At 36.4% G+C, this 22,216-nt stretch overlaps 1 protein-coding gene across 4 annotated transcripts in view; it reads right to left on the reverse strand.

Moving 5' to 3' along the window:
- Nucleotides 1–22,216, reverse strand: part of DIAPH2 (diaphanous related formin 2) — an 824,692-nt gene that overhangs the window by 753,441 nt on the left and 49,035 nt on the right. For 3 of the 4 annotated variants that reach the window (XM_057717320.1, XM_057717322.1, XM_057717319.1), the window contains exons 2-3: nt 19,426–19,458; nt 16,570–16,746 (exon numbers count right to left, since the gene is read on the reverse strand). In XM_057717320.1, the coding sequence (XP_057573303.1) occupies nt 16,570–16,746; nt 19,426–19,458 (210 nt within the window). The remainder of the gene's footprint in view (nt 1–16,569; nt 16,747–19,425; nt 19,459–22,216) is intronic. The other variant, XM_057717321.1, reaches the window with a different exon arrangement.

Raw genomic sequence — 22,216 nt, forward strand, 5'->3', positions numbered from 1 at the left:
ACTTCAACTAACAGGGAACTCACTACCTTCACATGCAGCCCATCCCATTATAGGGCAGTTTAATGTTTGCCAAGTTTTTCTTTGGAGGACTGGATCTTTAATACGTACAACAACATGCTAGTATCATGTGAAGGTGGCAAGACTGTGTTGTTATTTTTTCTTCTCTACTTTCTAAATTTTAAATCACTTATTTACTGAACACGTGCCATGCACCACGCACTATGCTAGGCTGGGTAGGGAATGCAAATTTGAAAGAGTGCTTGAGCCCGCAAGTTAAATGAGTTATTTGTGAAGTACTTAGAACAAGCCTGATACTTAGTAAATGCTATATTAGTCTGTTAAATAAATAAAAATAAACGATTCATGGTCTAGTAGGGAAGACAGATATGCAAACAAATCATTGTAACAGAGGCACGTAGATGTTCTGAGAACACAGAGGACAGATGGGAAGGTCAGCAAAGAAGCCTTCATCAGGATTTGGGTCTTGAAGAATGAGAAAAATCTGAGTGAAGGCCAGGAGACGAGCTACCAGACCACAGTGGGCTTCCGTCATGGTTGGCTGCCCACAAGCACTTGAACATGCCCTGTACATTTTAAACACCCGCCCAGTGTCAGCCCCACCAAGGAAGATTTCATAAAAACCATATTTGTCAGTCTCCCTGATAACTAGAGTACAGATAGGTGGCTTAGTTTCCACCGATGAAATGCATGCACAGGAGGTATACAGATTCAGAACTATGTTAAGGAACCAAGCCACGAGTAAGCCATCTGTTTTGCTGGTACGGGTGGCAGCAGAGGTGACATGGTTATGGAATTGATGGCGGCACACACATCTTTTTCATCACGACAGTTTGACAAAGTGGTTCTGGGGCGGCAACAGTTCCTTCATCAGATATTTCAATTGTGAGGTTGTGGAAGTTATTCCCATACTAATATTACCTGAAGCCTGTTTTGCAACCCTCCTAATTCATATCTCTTAATATATATACGTACAGACACGTGTGTGTGTGTATTCTATTTAAATTAGCCAGAATGAATTCTCTCATGTTTAATAATTTGCGCTACTGAAGTAATTCAAGTAACTAGTGATAAGAGTCCGAACTAAGAGAGATGGTAGTCAGATTGGACGGAGGGAATAAACTAAAGGAACATGCAATTGTTACATGAAGGCAACATTCTCTCCTTCAGGCTAAAGGACACCTACCAGTTTCAACTTCTCTTCACGTGACATGGCTCAGCATCTCCCTCAAATACTCCATGGTTTGATAAATCCAAGGAAGGAAACGAATTCCACATCCTTCATCTTGAAATACTACACCTCTATTAATTCAGCCTTTTATTTTATGACTTTATTGGCAAGTACAGCATTCTGCTGACTCATATTGTGTTTGTTTCCATCAGAACCCCTAAATACTGCTCATGTATGCTAGACTATGTCTCTACTGTCTCATAACATTCTAATTAAATTACAGTCTCCTGCAAATGTGGTTCGCATGAATCTGCATCCCCAAGTAGAATCAACTGTGGAAAGTGACAACACTGAGTGTCTGTATTTGTACACTTCACAGCCAGGCCTAAGAGTGTGGTGATGCCACCTTTGGTAGTCTCCAGGTACAGTCTGCTCTCCTTCCAGTGACATTTCTACGTTACCATGTACCCCCAACTCAACTTTTAACGGCACACGCTGCTAAGATCATGCTATCAGAGTAGAATCACTGAGGCAGGCAGGACAACAAGGAGAATACAGACCTCAGAGGAATGTCAAGATTAATTGTGATCATGACCCTAAGTCTCGTGTATATTAACTAGCCGTCAAAGAATGCTAGCTGTTAGTGCTATTATCACTTCCCTAGTCTCTCTCTATTTATTTATTTATTTTTTGGGGAGTATAGTTGATTTGCATGTTGTGTTTGCCTCAGGTGTACAGCAAAGGGAATCAGTTATACATATACATATATCCACCCTTTTTTTCTTTTTGGATTCTTTCCCCTTAGAGGCCATTACAGAGTATTGAGTAGAGTTCCCTGTGCTATATAGCAGGTTTTTATTAGTTATCTATTTTATACATAGTAGTGCGTATATGTCAACCCCAATCTCCCAGTTCATCCTTCCCCCACTCCATCCCCTGGTAATCATAAGCCTGTCTTCCACATCCGTGACTCTACTCCTGTTTTGTAAATAAGTTCATTTGTACCCTTTTTTTTTTTAAACACTTTTCATCATACCCCTTAGGTTTGAATAATGCAAGCTTGTTTGTAGGTTTTCTACATATACTACGCTGTTACACACTTCCACTACTTCATTCACGATGCTGTTCTCTCTGCCTAGAATGCTATCAACTTCAGCACCCTCTTCCTCTATTAACCCCCATCTCATCCCACCCCATTCCACCCAAATCCACATCAGGCTAACTCATATACTTCTGCTAGCTCTTCAGATTTCCCCCAAAGTACCTCATTTAGAAATGACTACCTTCATTCTAGTCTTCCATATTATTTTCCTTTATTGTATCAATATAAGCTAATTGAGGGCGGAAACTGGGTTCTTTTTTCTTTGTATTCCCAAGCAAAGAATATGCATTCCTGGAATGCACCAAGCATTTAATAAATATTTGTTGAACCGCTGTGATATTTAGGAGCTTTTCTCTAAATATTTTAATTTGCTTTACAGCCACAAACATTTTTTATACCTATAAATCTGCTGCATAGGTTGATTGGGAATAGGTACCATTCACGTGAACAGTGGAAACCATAATGACTCATTTTATTCTTACAGAAAGAAGCAGCGTACTACTAATTAGGCAGCTAATACTTCCAAGTCATTAACTCCAGGTTTATAATACAATCATAAAACTAAACAGAGCAATGCTCATAATTCAATATTAATTCTAAACAATGTAATTGAATATGAAACTACTTCTAAACATGCCGAGTTCTTAAATTTTTATTGAAATATAGTTGATTTACAATCTTGTGTTAAGTTTCAGGTGTACAGTAAAGTGATTCAGTTTTATATATATATAATATAATATAAATATATATATTCTTTTTCAGATTCTTTTCCATTATTGGTTATTATAAGATATTGAGTATAGTTCCCTGTGCTATACAGCAGGTCTTTGTTGGTCATCTATTTTAGATATGGTAGTGTTAAACACACTGAGTTCTTATGGTAATCAAAACACAAAAGCAAGCTTTTAGTGTATTTAACATTTAGTTAGTACTTCCACAATACGTGAGAAGAATGCGGTATTTTGTAATTTAAAAAATGGTGAAGTAAATAACTGACCACTTATAATATTTGCACTGTATTTTATCAAGCCATATTTGTAAACACTAAACCATTTTTTTTCCTACCACTCATGCCATGATGCAATTTTCCTACTATAGACAAACTCCTTCACTTCTTCAGCAAATAAACATTGTATTCTTAAAGTTATAACTGAGAAGCCATATACGGAATAGAGTCAAATGAGGTGAAAAGTTGAACCAGCTGCCTAGTCATTCATTTGTACTCTCATTCATTCATTCTCATTCTTTCTCTCTCCTTCTCCCACTCACCACCACCCCCCAGTAAATCTTTAAACAGGTGACGATATAATTTTTTAAACTTTCTCATCTTCTAACATCGTTTTGTATTTCCCTAAACCTTCCACTGTTTCTCACTTGCTTTATGAGAGGTAAATGTCAACGCTTTATGTTGTTACATCTTTTCCTCCTCTATAAGAAGTAATATTTGCTCCTTTTTTCTATACAGCTGCTATAAATTTCTATATATTTTCTATAAAGTAACTGTTTCTGTTTCTGCAACATGTATTGATCCCAGTGTAAGGATGGATTTTCCACTCGCTGTTTCTAAAACTCAACTTGACTTCACCATCAAATGCTTGCCCTCTTCCTTCTGCTTTTCAACAGTAATTATTCAAGTATTCTTTAACTTCTATCTTGAGGGGACCTGCACCCCTGAAGAGAATAAACCAATGATACCCTAGTATCTAAAAATATACCCCAGCATCAAAAGCAATGTTATCTTTATCTTAAGATTATAAATTAATGGATTTTTACATTTATTTCTTTATTATTTTCTAAAGAAATGTTCATATAAAGATATGCTCTATAGATAACTCCTCTACTAGAACTAGAAAGGACAGGACATTTCTTTTTAAAATTCCAATAAAAGCATCAGGACTTTTCTATATAAGTAAATAATTGGTCAATTGTACCCGGTATTAATCAACTACCTCATGTCTTCAAATGATCCAGTTAAGTTTACCTATACAGACTGTAGCCACATAACATATAGAATCTTAGATGGAAAGCAAAGTTAAAGGAAAAAAAATTGTCCAAATACATTATCTCTACAATTAGTATGCAGCCAAAGGCCGGGGGGAAAATGCATGAAATTAAGTGAATGTTACTGAGTACTGCACAAAAAGTCTTCAGCTATTTCTGCTTTCAGGGCTTACTGGAGGACATCAACTATGAACACCTACATACACCTCTTCACCATCAAGAAGGTAAATTCGGAATGTCTATTTAGCTATTAGGAAACACAAATATTATTTTCACTCTTCCAGAATCCTTAATCCTGAGCTCACCATTCAACCAGTGGTTTCCAGAGTTCAAAGATTACTTAAAGGATCCGCTGTGGTTTGTGAAATATTGATGTTTATTCAAAATACAATAAAATAAGCTTTAATATTTAACATGAGAATAGCCCTCACTGGATTGTAGGTCCAAATGGTACATGAGGTATCTCAAGGGAAGAGTGGAGTATTTGCAATGCATATTTTTTCACTATCAGTGTACTGCAATGTACTGCAGTTTACAAGTACCTGGTTAAGTGGACCCAGGCTACTTTACCTAGTTTTAACTAAGCCAATCCTCAAAATAACAAGAACAACAAAATAAAAAAGCAGCTTTAAAAGATTCCTGCAAAGACAACAAATTGAGGATAATAAGATAATACCAATAATGCAAGTACAGGGGAACAAGAAAATACTAGACTGTTACATCACCCACTCATATGTCTGAACCTTTCATCAGTCATATCATGTGTTAAAAGGAACAAAAATATAAGGCTAATAAGAAGCTGGTCTCACAAGATTAAAAATTATTACAGTAACTATCTGAAATAGGCATGTATATCAATTATCATTGATGACTCTCACTTTATGTACATATTGCACCTTAAAATATTAGCTAATGATAGTATAAAGCTACCTCAAACTTGCAGACCATTTAAAATCCAAACATCTAGAACATGACGGAAGCTTTTTGGATTTTCTCAGCAAATTAGAATCATGTGATACGTAATCCAGTACTTAGTGAAATTTTGGAAACTTAACAACACATGTTTAGAAGCCTCTTTTGAATGTTTTCTTTCTTTAATAGCAAAAGACAAACGGTGCCATTACACTGGTGGAACACTTGGTAGAAGCAGCTGAAATAATACATGCAAAACGACACGGCAGTAAACTAAAAACACATTCCTTTGTCAGCATATACTGTCAGAAGACATAGAAATCATTGCTGAAAATTTGCTAAAACAAGTATTAGAAAAATTACTCAGTGTGGCAGGTTTATCATACAGTTGAATGAAAATACAGCTGTTTTTTTTCTTTTAAACAACTCAGCTTATATTATTTGCTAGATTGTTTCAATAATGAAATATAAAAACTACTTTTCTTTGAGTTGCTAATGGAACAATCTAACAGAGAAAACATATTGCCAAAATAAATGATTTATTTAATAAAAAGATGTTTTATGAAAAACCTGTAAGTGGGAAGCATTCCTGAGTAAGGAAGGTTACCCCACATATAAAATTCAAACTATTGAAAGAAAGAAGTTGAAACCAAAATACACAGAGTGGTATGCAGAGTCAAGAATGTAGCTGTTTTTTGTTTTTTATAAAAGCAAAGCATTTCAAAAACAGAAAAATATTCACAATATTTTAAAATGAGACAGGAAGTGAACATGAAAACATGTATCTTACAGAGAGATCTCCAGCTATCTCAAGACAAAGTATTTTAAAACTTCTGAAATTTTCCATGACTTGGGCATTTTTCATTCACAAAAGGACAAGTAATCCCTTAACAGTTTAACGACTGGTGAGAAAGTAACTGCTTTTTAAATGAACTTCATTGAAAAAGCCACACATTGGCCGACCCAACTGCCAGGTGGGTCTCCTTCACCCTTGCATGACTCACCTCGTCTTTCTTCTTCCGGGTATTAGGTACAATGTCTGCAGCGGACGTGGGTAGACAAACATGGGGGCGGGGGTCTACACGTTAACTATGTGGAAGGAAAAATGCAAAAAGCCCATGTCCCTGACATCTAGTGAAGCCCGTTTTTTAAAGCCCATTTTGAACCCATTTATTCTCAAATACAAAAATGCAACACTTCAGATTAGTTCCAAGAACAACTGACCGTCATTAAGGGAGATGGAAATTTACTAGCCGTGGTTCAGCAGGAAACCTTTGCTTCATTCATGGATTGGACTGAGCAAAGTTAATACTATGATTTAATAAGTGTTGCTAACGATGCTCTCGTTCCACTTGGACCTATGTATCGTTGTCAGATTTATGTTTTGACTGTAACAGACATTAAACCAAATATCAAAATAAAATGGATTTGGAACTAAACCTTCTAATTAGTCTCTTTTTTTTAAACAAGACATAAAAAATAATGACACATTGACATTGCTCTCACTAAAAAGTTATTAATCATGACAGCAAAGGCTTTTGCACCATTAATAAATAAGATAAACTCATTTTACATCATTTTAAAATCTCGTTCGTTGCATGTTTTTCTCATTCTCTTCTATGTGTGTATTTTATACATAGCATTAGTACATACATATACGTATATATTTTTTAAATAAAACATATTGGGGTTACTTGTTCAAATATATATATTTTTTCTAACAGTATAGGAAATCCAAAAGTTTAGAGACTACTACACTAGTCCAGAGGTTGACACTTTTTCTGTAAAGGGCCAGACAGTAAACGTTTTAGGCTTTGCGGGTCACAGGGTCTTTGTCACAACTACCCAACTCTGCAGTTACAGTGCTAAAGGAGTCGCCAACAATATGTAAACAGATGGCTGTGGCTGCATTCAACAAAACTGTATTTATGAACACTGAATTTCACATATTTTCACGTGCCCTGAAACAGTCTTCTTTTGATTTTCTGCAACCATTTACAAATACAAAAACTATTCTTACCTTGGGCGTCATACAAAATAAAATCTAGAGGCAGTGATAGTGTCTTTGTCATCTTTATGCTCCCCTGCACCTAACAAAGTATCTGGCATTCACTAGAGAGTTATCAAATAAACTTCTCCATGACAGAAATTTGTCTTTGCTTTTTTTTCCCCACAATTACACCTTACGTTCTGCTATATCACCTCTCTCAGGACATAAGCTACTTGACAGTAGGGATTTTCTTGAGTTGTTCTCTGCTCTCTCTCTTCACAGAGCTTAGAGCAGCACCTGGCATATAGAAGGCACTGGACCTTGATGAGCTAAGTCATTCAAACTTTGAGAACACTTTAATGTCGAAAAATAAAAAATGAAAATTCATAAGTGACACTGGGTTTCATAGTTTATTCAGATCTTTTCTGTTTCTTCCCTGAGCCCCTGTGCTGGGTTAAGTACTCACAGTAGCCTATTCACAGCTGTCCTAGTACCATGGAAATCCTGTGTTTACTTGCTTGTCTCCCTGACTAAATTCTGAGCTCCCTGGGGGCAAGGGAGGAACTGCATTAATCTGCGTACCTCCATCACGTAGCACACGACCTGGCACACTACGCATGTCAATACATAGTTGTGAAAATGCCTTCATGGCAGAAAACACCAGTGGAACTTTTCAAACAGAAAAAAATATCTTAGGGAACATTTCTACGTGCAAACCAAGAACAGAAGCAGTGAATTGTGAAGTTTATCAGCTATAATCAGAGTAAATTTGTAAACCCAGTTCCTTTAATTTCTCTTCCTGGGGCTCCTATCCTACTACTCCCTCACCTGTGAACCTCTGGTGAGAATTATATTTGGGAAGGAAATTTAAAAGTGACCCAGATTTAGTTACCTTTGAGACCTGTTTACAGGGTAAGCTTTGCTCCTCCTTTACATGCTTTACTTGGGAGTGTGTGTAAGAAAATAAAATCACTAGAAATGATGCTGGTGTTCTCTCAGTCCAGTGATATGGAGTAAGGATACTGGAAATATAAATGTAAAAACTTGAAAGTAGGCTATCTAGACAATTTCTAAGAATTCAGCCATTCCTGAAAACTATTTCCACACCTTATTATAGATTCTAAGACCTATGTTACCGATAACTTATTTTACGGTAACCTAACCTTTAATTAAAACTACTTATGCTGAGAGCACTAAAAGGTTCTCATCCAAGCCAACTCCTAAAAGGCTGGTGTTGGATGAGAAAGAAACCCATGATAGCAGTCAGGGGAAAACAAGGACAATAGCTGGGATCCAAAGTCAAAGAGGCTCTCAAAATTGATAAAAGGCAAAAGTGAGAGGACAAAATGAAAAGCTTTGGGATTATTTATAAGAGTTCTACCATATGGAATATGGGACAAATAATTTAGTATTTATTGCATATAACTGTTCTATCATTAAATTATGCCCAAAATGCAAAATATATTAATGTAAATTGCTGAAGAGAAACAAAGTATAAAACATCACATTTGGTGTAGAATCATTTATTAAACATTGTCTTTAATAACTGAAGTTGAAATGAACTGTGCCTAGAAATTAATCATAAATCATCACTAGCTTCATCTTTTGTATACAATTAAACTATTTAATTACCTATATTAGAACACAGTCCTTATTGACATATCTATAAGAATCTAATCTGACCAATGCAAGCTGGACTTCCACTTAATAGATCCTTGTACTAGCTAAAAGAAACTAAATTCCAACCTGAACTTCCAAGACATTTCCATAAGTTTATTTTTTTAGGCTTAAAATGGAAATCCCCTATCCCCCAAGCAAAAAAAAAAAAAGTTGCATACAAAAGGGCAATAATATTCAAAAGGAAATGGACAGTATCCAGACACATTTCTCTCCTTGCTCTAACTGCATTAATTCAGTTTGGATAAAAATGAGCTATCCCTATTAAACATTTAATAGTCCTTAAGCAGTATACTCAATGTACAAAGACCAGTTCAGTTATTCTCAGTAAGCTCAAAGGCTATGATACCTTAACAGGTTGAATAGTTATTCGATTACAGCATTAATAATTTCCTTACATTTAAAGTGGAAGGGAGGAGATACTGCACCAGTCCTAATTAGAGGCAATACAAAATGTCTCTGATGAACATGAGAAAGGTGATGAACAGGAACCTCATTCAAATCTGAATTTGGAGTTAAAGGTGATATGTAATATTACAATAGTTCAGTCACCTTTCAAAGTTACCCTCCCAAAAATGTGGAAGCAGTATTGTTGCTTTGGTCCTACTACCTTTACACACCTGTGGAAGATTTGAAAACACGACTGGGTGAAACAGGAATCTTAAAGAGCAAATATAATTTACTGCATGCAGGTAATTATAAAAATCATATAAAACAAGCGCAGGGTTTTTTTCCACTTCTGAAAGTTTTAACAAAAGAACCGCTTTCTAAATTTTAATTAATAGGCAGTGACCACACTCCAAGTACAAAATCCAGTTTTACAAACTATTAAAGACACATTGCTAATAAATAGTGTGTGTTCTATGAAATCAGCAATCATCTAAAAGTTTCAAATTTGGAGCTTTACATCTGTCAGCAATAGCCACTGACACCATTACTCAGAAGATCTGCCTCTACTTGTCTCCTTGAGCAGCCACGATATGAAAAGTAGCATATCAATGCGTAGAACAGACGTCAGTGCCAATGGAACGCTAGTAATCTACTAACTCACTAGTAAAGTAAGACGTAATCATTCGGATCTTTCAGTTAACTGGACTGGTTCCAGGATTTTATCGGATTGGCCAAAAAATTCGTTCGGGTATTTCCGTAACATCTTATGGACAAATCCAAACGAACTTTTTGGCCAACCCAATACTTGGCTATAAAGTGTCAAGTGATTTTTTAACTGAGCTGTTAGTAGTGAAATACAAGTTACAGTAATCAAATAAAAGAATACTTTTTAAAAAATCTGTAGTAATTTCAGATTGAGTCCAACATTGCCCTATCATCTACACCTACAAACCTGTACAGGGAGAACAGCAAATATGATCCTCGGACATAACAAAAGTGTTAATTATCAGAGTAATAGAGGATTTGAATATTGCCTTTCATTATTTAAGCCTTTCACCAAAAGCTTCACCAAAATATATCATCACCCAGAAATTCCAAATAATAAGTTATATTAGCAATTTTCACGCAATATATTTCTTGTCAGGTATTTCATACTCTATTACCGTCTATACTGTTGTGTATTTTATGTAATTATTTTAAATGTTTCACGCCTCAAGGTATGTTATCCTAAAACACATACAAGGTGTTTATGCCCAATGGTCTGAACATTTGTAGTCTCTAAAGTGTAAAAAATCTCATAACAGGAACAGCACAATGAAGGATGAGAATCAAGAGAGACAAGATTGTCACAATAGCCAACAAGTAGGACAAGAACATCTATTACATTATTTGTATACAGAAGGATGCCTGCAAAGAATGAAATAAAAAAGGACAATTTCATATCTGGAAAACTACTTCAGAGTTTTAGAAAGATAACGACTGTGTCTTCTCCCAATCAACTTTGAAAAGGGCATTTTAAGAGTCTTCCTTAACTAAGTTGTAGGCCTCTTTTTTTTTCAATTCATGCTCTGTAAAAAGCAATAAGTTGTGAAAAGACAACTTTCCATGATCAATAGGAAACAATCCATCCCAAGCTGGTTTTACCTGTGAGGCAATGTACCTCAAAGTTGCCTTCTACTTCCACTGAATATACCAAGAAAAATGTATTAATTTTATATTTAGCTTAAATGAAACATTATTAAAGATAGAGATTACCAAAATGCCAATTTTTTAGATTTTCATGTATCTAAATTTAAGTTCGAGCTCAGCCCCTTATTAGCTTAGGCAAGTTACAGAACCAGTTTCTTTAGCCTCTCTCTAAGGCTTAATTTCCTTTTCTGAAAAATGGAGTATAACTATATTGCCTAATTTGCAGCACTGTCACAAAGATCAGCTGAAATAATACATGTGAACTGTTCAGTTACATGCCGGCCCCAAAAGTGCACAGTAAATGAAAGCTATAATTCGTAAAAATAACTTGTTCACTTAACCTGATTACAGACAAACTAAAGATAATAACGAAAATACATAAAGTTCAGTGCACAAGTAGCCTCCTCTCAAAAAAGAGGTAAAACCCTTAAAAAGTTTTTTATTGACCTTTCGTTGTTACTTTTAAGCAAACCATAATTCTCTGATTTCCTCTTCCAACATTCCCAGGGCAAGAAAAATTCTCATTAGGGAAAATGTGGCACCAAGTTGATCTTTCTTTAAGTCACATGTATGAATCCACAAGCAAATCTTTTTAAAAACATAACACATTTAAAGAGGAAAGTTGGGGCTTCCTAGGTGGCGCAGTGGTTAAGAATCCACCTGCCAGAGGTCACGGGTTCGATCCCAGCTCCAGGAAGATCCCATATGCCGCGGAGCAACTAAGCTCGTGTGCCAAAAAAAATAAATAAATAAAGAGGAAAGTTGTAGCAGCCTAGGTGAGGCTTCAACCAATGTGCGACCAGTGAAGGTGGTAAGAAATGGTCAGCTCTTGCAAGTACCTAACTTTGAAGGGAGAGCACATGGGGTTCCTAGTGAACTGAATGTGGAACATGAGAGAGAGCTGTCAAGAACAATTCCAAAGTTTTAGGCCTGAGTAACTGGACAGATGGATATACCATCAACTGAGAAGGGGAGGACAGTGGGAGGAATAGGTTGGGAGGGGAATATCAACAGTTTGGTTTTGGATATGTTACTTTTGAGAAGTCTACTGACCATCCAGAGGAAGATGTCGATTACGAAGTTTGCTTATGAGAGTTTGGAGTTCAGACACAAGGACTAGGCTGTAGACAAATTTGAGAATTGTGAGTATACTAATGGAAGGTAAAGCCACAGTACTGGTTGCAATCACAAAAGAAGATAGTGTAGATAGAGAAGAGAAGATGTCCAAGGACTGGTCCCTGGACCTCTCCAACACTTAAAGGTTGAGGATATAAAAAGGAATCAGCAAAAAAAAAAAAAAAAAAAATAGAAAGGAAGATCAATGGAATAGAATAGAGAACTCAGAAGTAAGCCCAAACACATATGGGCACCTTATCTTTGACAAAGGAGGCACGAGTATACAATGGAAAAAAGACAGCCTCTTCAATAAGTGGTGCTGGGAAAATTGGACAGCAACATGTAAAAGAATGAAATTAGAACACTTCCTAACACCATACACAAAAATAAACTCCAAATGGATTAAAGACCTACATGTAAGGCCAGACACTATAAAACTCCTAGAGGAAAACATAGGCAGAACACTCTTTGACATACATCAAAGCAACATCCTTTTTGACCCACCTCCTAGAATCATGGAAATAAAATCAAGAATAAATGAATGGGACCTCATGAAACTTAAAAGCTTTTGCACAGCAAAAGAAACCATAAACAAGACTAAAAGGCAACCCTCAGAATGGGAAAAAATAATTGCCTATGAAACAACGGACAAAGGATTAACCTCCAAAATATACAAGCAGCTCATGCAGCTTCATACCAAAAAAGCAAATAACCCAATCCACAAATGGGCAGAAGACCTAAATAGACATTTCTCCAAAGAAGACATACAGATGGCCAACAGACACATGAAAAGATGCTCAACATCACTCATCATCAGAGAAATGCAAGTCAAAGCCACAATGAGGTATCACCTCACACCCATCAGAATAGCCATCATCACAAAGTCTGGAAACCACAAATGTTGGAGAGGGTGTGGAGAAAAGGGAACTCTCCTGCACTGTTGGTGGGACTGTAAGTTGGTACAGCCACTATGGAAAACAATTTGGAGGTTCCTTAAAAAACTACAAATAGAACTACCATATGATCCAGTCATCCCACTCCTGGGCATATACCCAAAGAAAACCATAATCCCAAAAGAAACTTGTACCATAATGTTTATTGCAGCACTCTTTACAATAGCCAGGACATGGAAAAAACAAAAATCAGCTAACTCACATATACGGAATCTAAAAATGGTACTGTTGGACTCAGTGACCAGAACAAGGATGCAGATACAGAGAATGGACTGGAGAACTCGAGGTATGGGAGGGGGCGGGGGGTGAAGGGGAAACTGAGATGAAGCGAGAGAGTAACACAGACATATATATACTACCAACTGTAAAATAGTCAGTGGGAAGTTGTTGTATAACAAAGGGAGTCCAACTCGAGGATGGAAGATGCCTTTGAGGACTGGGGCGGGGAGGGTGGGGGGGGCTTGGGGGGGGGAGAGTCAAGGAAGGGAGGGAAGATGGGGATATGTGTATAAAAACGGATGATTGAACCTGGTGTACCCCCCCAAAAAATAAATAAATAAATAAATAAATTAAAAAAAAAAAAAAAAAAAGAAGACTCAAAAGCGGCCGCCAAAGAGGTAAGGTAGGAGGAGAACCAAATAAATGGGGGGGGGGGGTGCGATTTATGACCAACTGCATCAAATGCTGCTGACAGGTCGGTTAAGATGAGAGCTGAGAACTGAACATGGGACTCAGTAGCATAAAGATCTCTGGTGACACTGATAAGAGCCATTTTGACAGAATGGTGGGATGGAAGCCTAGCTAGAGTGAGTTTAAGAGAGAAAGTAAGGTGAAATAAATCAGAAGCAGTGAATATAAACAAAATTATTAGGAGGTGTTTTGCTTCAAAGGAGAGTAAAAAGAGAGCAGTAGCAGGCAAGGGAGATAAGGTCATGAAACAGTTGTAAAGTGAGATAGCATGTCTGTACGCTGCTGGGAAAGGCAGAGGAGAGAGGAGAAAATGATTGGAGCGATGTCCCTGAGTGGGTCTAAAGGAATGGAACCTCGTACACAAACGAAGGATTGAAAAATGAAAACTTCATCTATGGTGACAGGTAGCAAGACTGCAGATACTCAAACTTCGGTAGATGTGGTGGTGAGAGTCTGTGGAAGTTCTCTTCTGATCACTTCAGTTTGCTCAGTAAATTAAGCAGCAAGGTCATCAGCAGAGCGTAAAGATGGGTAAGAGTTCTGAGGACTGAGTAGCAAAGTAAAGGTGTGAAACAGTCAACCAGAAGCACAGTGGAGGGAATGGAGTAGGGACGTATAAGATGACTGTGTGAAAACAGAAGGGCCTACTTGGAGCTTTGGAAAAGAAATCTGTTTCAGAATCATGAATAGAGCACCACTGGATTAGAACAGGCAAAACCTGGAGGACAAGAGGGAGACCAGAGAGGAGGCTATTTTTGTAGCCCACGAGAAAAAGCCAGAGAGGGATACTGTCTAAAGTAGGACAAGAGCAGCTGGAGGACAGCTGAGGAAACATGTAAAAGTCATTGCAAAAGCAGAACCAATGGGATTTGGAAAGCAATTAGAAGGGACTGAGAAAATGAATGGTGTGGAAGATGGCTCGTAAGTGTTGAGCTAAAGTGAACTGGAGTATGGCAATGCCACTGATGAACTCAAAGAACTATTTCACTACTGCAAAAATGAGTAACCAATTGGTCAGCAGATTAAAGGAATAAGTATCATTTGAGTGAAGTTTGAGTGAAGAGAAGAAGAGTTTAAAAAAAGATTAAAAAGTTTGATTACTGCCAAAGAATGTTTGTTTCTGTTGTTGTTGGTTTGGAGTGATTAAGATAAGACAATGGAGTTCCAAATTGAGGGGCAGTCTAGGTGACTGGGAAATATTGGCAACTGAAGAAAGAACAGAGCTTTATTTGTTAAAGGAAGGAAATGCAACAAACATTTATGAAATTATTTTTATGGAAAGCTTTATGCCAGGCACTATTCTAGGAATATCATCTCCTTTAATCCTAAAAATAATCACATGAGCTAGACCCTCTTACACCTTTGTTACAGTTACGGAAAATAAAGTGTAGAGAGGATATATCACCTTCACAGGGTAATGTGATTGATGGCAGAGCCAGAACTCAAACTCAAGTGTGAATGACCCCAAAGTCCAAGCTCTTAACCATTACACAAACACACTCTGTAAAATTAAGGGCCTGGAAAAGGTAATATAGGTTGTTTAGCTTCCGAGAAGAGTTTTAGAGCTAAAGATCTCAGAGGTGGAATCATTCCAAAGAATGACACAGTCCAAGGTGTAGTCATGCCTATAATTAGCTAAATACATAGATGCAAAGGTCAGAGTTCAGGAAACCAAGGAACTAAAGGCAAAAATGCGATGCCAATATCATCAACGTAATAGTTGAAATCACCAAAATGAAAAGCAAGGGAAAGGTCAAAAGGTGATGATGATGCTATCATCATCAAAGTCGGTCAGCAGATAACAGACTTTACAAGAGACTGGGTTGTTGAAAGACCGTTCCAAGAGCACGGCATAGAAGGAGCAGCAGGAAGAAGGGTGTACCATAGGACTAGGAGGAAAGGCTGAAAAGAATGGGAATGTCAGGACTGATGACAAGGAAAAAGCTGGATGCCAGCTCTGGCTAGAGAAAAGGAACGATAAAGGAAAAGTTTAAAGAGAAAGAGAATTTGTATTCATTCAACAACTTTCAACGACTAGTGGGGTTGGGGGCGGGGTGGTAACAGGATGTTCCATAATGGGCAGAGTAGAAGATTTCCAGTATTCTTAACCTCTTATTTTGGTATAGGTAAGGAGATCTTTGAAACTCTTGTGAATAGAGATTCACACACACACACACAAATCTGCCATAATAAGTGGAATAGAATTAGAAGTTAATGAATCATGAATCTGGATCTCCACTTCGCTGATCAAGCAAACCAATCCAAGATGGCCTGATGCCTCATCTCTCCCCTCTCTTAGTATAAACTGCTGAATAATCAACATATTATATTTATTATCTAATATAAGAAATAATCTAGACCACAAGTTACAAAATATAAGGAGCATACTAGAAAATACAGGTGGTATGACTGTTGATAATAGAACAAACTTGGAGGAGTTAATTCCTCTGTCCCCTCTACTGTTGTTTTGTTTTTTGTTTTTATACTCTGTCCTCCCAACTCTATTTCATATACCTAACAAGATACCTTATATTGTTTTCAGAAAAGTGGACTTAGGCCTGTTTGCCTTTATAGAAACATAAATTAGGTAGTTAAAAAAATTGATTCAGTGTGCCACAGACTACTGAATACTAGAGAACAAAAATAAATAAGACAGTCCCCCCGCTTTTAGGAGCTCACAGTAGAAGAGATAGACAAAAAAACAGATACTTTTGAAAACAGTTCTGTTGTATCGACAAGTTTCTGGTCTCTCCTTTATACAATATAAACACAGTCTACACAAACAGCCCTACTTAAAACCCAGTACCATTCTGGGCACATGCATTTTAAAATTACAACAAAATCAGGAGGTCTAACTTACCATCATTTTTTCAAAGAGATCCAGTACTTCCTTCTCGGACAAATTCAAAGATCGTTCATCATACAACGGCTGAGCCGCTGGAAACTCACTCATCACAACTTGAGAATCAATAGGATGCTGGATAAGAGGTTTTTCTTTTTTGACAGTAGATTTTCTAAAACTTGTAATTCGGTCACGCTGCAAACAGAAAAAAACAAGAAACCCTAAGGAAGAGATCAAGAATCACGGACATGAAGAACTGAAACGGCAAAATGGCACTTAGGATAACATACATCATTATTGTCTTTTGACAAAATGTTATTTTAAGCAGCAAGCTCCAGTTAGAGATTGTATTGTTTTGAACCCTTGAAGTAGCTCTGCAGCCTCAGAAATCTAGGGGGTGAAAAGTATTCCTCGAAAGTAAAACTTAGTCCCATGTCATTTCTGTTTTGCACAGTAAGTACGTGAGAAAAGTCCAGCCTCAAAGTCATGAGGTGGTTTCAGGTAGAACGTGTCTTTGGCAGCAACCTTCAAACTATGACAAAAAAAGAGAAAAGAATATCCAGTTCTAAGGGGGAATTTATGGTAACATTTCTCTTCTTCAAAGTGCCAAAATAATTGTGACAAGTATCTGTGAATAGTTTGGCAGTGTAGTGGTAGAATATAATAGTTAAGAGCATGGACTCTGGAGCCAGACTGCCTGGGTGTGAATCTGCAAATTACTAGGTCAGTTACCCTGTGCAAATTACTTGGTGTCTCTATGACTGTTTCCTCATCTCTAAAACAGGGATAACAAGCTAATGTATGTAGAAAGAAGGAAGGAAGGAAGGAAGGGAGGGAGGGAGGGAGGGAGGGGAGAGAGAGAAAGCAAGAAAGAAAGAGTTATTGTAAGAGTTAAATAAGTTATGTTTAGTGTACTTAGCTGCTATATATTACTACTGCTGTTGTTACTGTTACTATTTTTATTATTATTACCCCCACTTTTTTCTTCCCTAAAAAGTGGGACCAACAAGGAAGCACAGCAAAATTAAAAACATTACCTTTTTGTCCTAGAAATATAACATAAACAGAAATATCTTATTCCTATAAATACTACTATGAAGAAATTGCTATGTTATGGATATTGACTCGGAACCATGGATTCCACATACAATCTCCAATAATTAGCTTGCAATTTCACATACAGTGAGTGAATGACTTCAGTTGCATGTAAACAGGCCATTCTGTTTTAAATCACAGAGCACTGGACATTAAAAATTAGTAATGACCATAAAACTGAATACAACTCAGTTTTATCCTGGTTTCGTTAGGAAGCACGTGCATTCTGTCAGCTCACGTTAAACAAGCAGATGTGTTAGATATCAGGACAGTGCCTTGTTACTGCCATGTTACTAAGTCCTTATAAATCACTTCAACAATACAAAAAGCATTACAGAAGTTCTTATCACAATTATGCTGACTTCTGTTGACCCCCCCTTAAAAGAACACACTTTTCATTTTGATTCAAAGAATACTTTTTTTTTCTAAAAAGTATACTTTGAAAGAAATATGAGCAGTTTAAAGCAGCTTATTTAGGATTCCAAAAATGATCTTAGTACATGGTTGCTTACAAAGAGATTATGTAAATCATAATAGTTTAGAGCTGGGAAGAAGATTGAAAAATCACCTAGGCCAACTCTCTCATTTCACAGAAAAAGTGACTCGCTAAATTCACGAGTCCCTGGTTCCTAGCCCAGTATTCACATCAAGACTCATTTCTTCGAATCATCTTCTATATTTTCAAATTTTCTTTTAAATTTGAATGTCTTTGAGGAAAATTAAGGTAGATTAGATATGTAATATATCTTCAAACGACTCAAGAAAAAATATTAAGCAATCCCAAATAAGCTGAGTACATAACCAAGAGTCAAATTTCACTAAAAGATATGGTGGACATAAAAGCATTTAAATATGCAATTGACCATTAAATCAACATATCTCTATTCCTTCCCCTTCATATCACTTAATATTTACTTTTGCAGTGCTGGCTTTTTTACTGAGTAGCATTATTTACATATATATTTGATCTTCCACAATGCCCTTCACTTCAATCTAGAAAATTGACTTTTGCTTTCAGCTATATCTTGATAAGAAAATAAAGTTAAGCCATATACTTTCACTTCCTTAAATCACGAACGATATTCTACGTTATTTGTAGATAGGTAATTTCACAAAGAAAAAAAATTACACTGCTTAAAATATTTTTTAAAAGTGTAGCTATAAAAGGGCACATTTAAATTTTAAGCCCATAACTTTTAATAAGTTTTACTATGATAGACTCAGCTCAAAAATATTTGAGGATTTTAAATGTAATAGCACATTTCTGACTAAAATAATGAACTTAACTTCCTTTCCATTCTAAATTAATTTCCTTTACTGTTAATATTAATACTTAACATATTCAGAGTCAATTTGCATGGCGTTGAGAAAGGAAACATTCCTGTTTTCCAAAGTTAAATTTATACAGATATTTTTTAATTAGCTAAGGTATATATCAGGATGGTAATATCAAAACTATTTTGAGGGACTTCCTAGGTGGCGCAGTGGTTAAGAATCCGCCTGCCAACGCAGGGGATATGGGTTCGAGTCCTACTCTGGGAAGATCCCACCAAAAAAAAAAAAAAAAGAAAAAAAAAACTATTTTGAGAACTCATACAATTGTTTATGTTTATATTCAAAAAAAGAAAAGCTACTCTATTGACAATTCTTCCATCTACTGTACTTTATAATATCTACACTTTCTGTCTTTACATATGTCAATGCTTTAATGTCCACCCACTTTAATAAAAAGGCAACATGCGTAAGTAATGTAATAACATGCTACTAAGTCCACCTTACCACATCATCTGCCAAAGTTTTTATTTGAATGTTCTATTAAAACCAAAAAGGAAAAAAAAAAAAGAAATACCTGTCAGATAAGAGAAATTCATAGATCAAACAAGAAAATAATTGAATGATTCTCGTTTTTTATTTTATCAACTGTAACTCTTCAAAAAGAATTAGAAAGCCTAAATATATGAACACATACATTCTTTACAAAAGAAAAAAACAACTTTTTAAGGAATAAAAATGAAGGTTTGGTGGAGGGGGTGTTTCTTTGTTTTTGAAGATGACTCCCAAGTTCCCAAAGTCAGATTTGGATCAGACATCACTACCACAGTGCTCAAACGTGGGAAAAGATATAACAAAGTCATAAGCTCTGTCAAGATTTTTCAATTTTAGCATGAACAATCATATTTTTAAGATACATAACATTTTTATAAAACACGAACAATAGGAAAAATGTCAATTTAATAGTAATGAAATATAATGAAAGCCCTCAGACAAGAACTCAGTTGCATCTGATAGATATTTAAAGAACACCTTTATAAACACTCTAGATAACACTGAACTTACTAATTCTGTTAACATATGCCCATTTCTAAAAAATTCCAACACTTTTTTTTTTAAGATTTTTTTTTTATGTAGACCATTTTTATTGAATTTGTTACAATACTGCCTGTTTTATGTTTTGGTCTTTCGGCTGCAAGGCATGTGGGATCCCAGCTACCCGACCAGGGATCGAACCCACCTCCCCTACCCACCCGGTACCCCACCCCCTGCCCGGCACTGGAAGGCGAAGTCCTAACCGCTGGACCTCCAGGGAAGTCCCTCAACACTTTTTTTTTTTTTTTGCCTGTGGTTTTCTACTTCTAATGTTCAGAATCACTGGAAATGGTATAGTCTAGTTAATAAAATACAGTGGTTAGTAAAAACCACATAGCATATGTGGGCACCATTATTTGAAGAATTAGAGTATAAGCAATACTAGAGTAATAAAGCAATACGAAAGTAAGCAAAGTAACAGCTAACAATTTAGTACTCTTCCAAGATTCAGAAGATACTTCCAGATCTTATAATAACATATGATCAGCACGAAAGCAGTTATTATTATATTATAAATACGTTGAAATATGTTGACGTGCTAGTCAGGGGATGTGATTAGGAAAGAACCACATTTTTTTAAATCGCCTGTTAGGAACTGAAATTAACCCTTCTGCCACAACCTGTACATTTATTTCCTACAACAGAAGCTGAATGATGTACATCATGCATGTTCACATCCCTTTTAACTAAGAAAAATCACGGTCCTATCACTGGTGGGGAGAATTCCACTAAGAGTTTTAAGTGAGAATTATTTGGTCGCAGGAGCTCATAAAATTGTCTTCAAATACCACCAACTAAATGCTGTTAAAGATCATCCTCCCCTCCATCAGTTGGGACAAATATACTATTATATGTGTAGTTCTTTTTCTACTTTTAATCCATCGATTCCCTCAGGGATCTACAATTCTACATCTTTGTACTACGTCTTCATCACATCCTGCTGACACAAACCCCAACCAATCTTTATTGCCTAGAAAAAAGAAAAGAAGGGGGATTATTTATATCAGAACTGAGGCCTTTTTAAGAGAGATCAATTCACCCTAGGACTATCTCTACCCAGTATTTTCTCTTTAATTTTCCCAGTGGGGTACAGAAAACTGTTCTATACACAATGACAAGCTTCATGATTTTCTGTAATGTAAAAGCAGAGTGAGAAACGTCAAAGTCTCAAAAGTGCCTCAACTACCCTGCTACCAACCAGATATATACCTGTCCACCTGTGTTATTTATTAGACAGACTGTACAATTCTTCAAGCAACCCCTGATTTTCTTTTTTTCCCATCCTTTGGAGTTATAAACTCAAGATTGGAAACACATATATATCTTCAAAGTTAATATGTAAGTTCAGGGAAAATAAGATTTAATTTAGTTAAATTCTCTATGTTAAGGTACACGTCTCGAATGTTTTAAGTCTGTATCTCAACTGAACACATGCTGATAGTTTAATCATGGGAGACAGAAACAACAAAAAAAAAAGCACTGCTACCAATAGTTCCACCTTGTCTTTTGGGAAGAGACTTGAGTTTCCTCCTCTTCTCCCACCTCCGCTCTCTTTTTTCGTTTTTTTTTTTTTTTTTTTTTGAAATTAACATATTTTTTTGTCCATATTAAACCCCACAGTAAGGAGTTGGACACTATTAAGTTGGACGAAATTTGAGATAATTTGGTCAAAACCTCTCAATTTACAATGATGAAACTGAAGCTTGAAGAGGCTAAGTGACTCACCCACAGACCACAGAACTGTAGTCACTAGATACTAACTCAGTCAACACATGGCCTCTTCACTTGGTATAATTAAGCTGTAGGATTATTAGGGTTGAACTAGTGAATTGAAACAGTTCATGGTAACCTCAAATTCCAGATATGCCCCAAGCCCCATCAGTTTCATTTTCCTTTTGCCATCATTACCAGGGGATCAAGCATCATCCCGAAGAGCATTCCCCTGGCAACCAGTCCTTCCCCTAACATGTCTTAACGTGTCATCTACTGAATTCACTTTGACCAATATACACTAATGGTCTTCAAGAGGCTGGTTATTCTTCATATACAAACTATATGTAAATTTAGATTCTTTGGTCTTGCATAATTCTTTCATAATTCTTAATTCCAAATTATACCTTAATACTACCACAATTGTAAGAATCAGAGCTCTTCTCTCAGCTCTCTAGGTGGGTAATAGGAGGGAAAATAAAATAGGGAAAAG

This window comes from Hippopotamus amphibius, chromosome X, assembly GCF_030028045.1.
Source record: "Hippopotamus amphibius kiboko isolate mHipAmp2 chromosome X, mHipAmp2.hap2, whole genome shotgun sequence".
NCBI classification, from domain to species: domain Eukaryota; kingdom Metazoa; phylum Chordata; class Mammalia; order Artiodactyla; family Hippopotamidae; genus Hippopotamus; species Hippopotamus amphibius.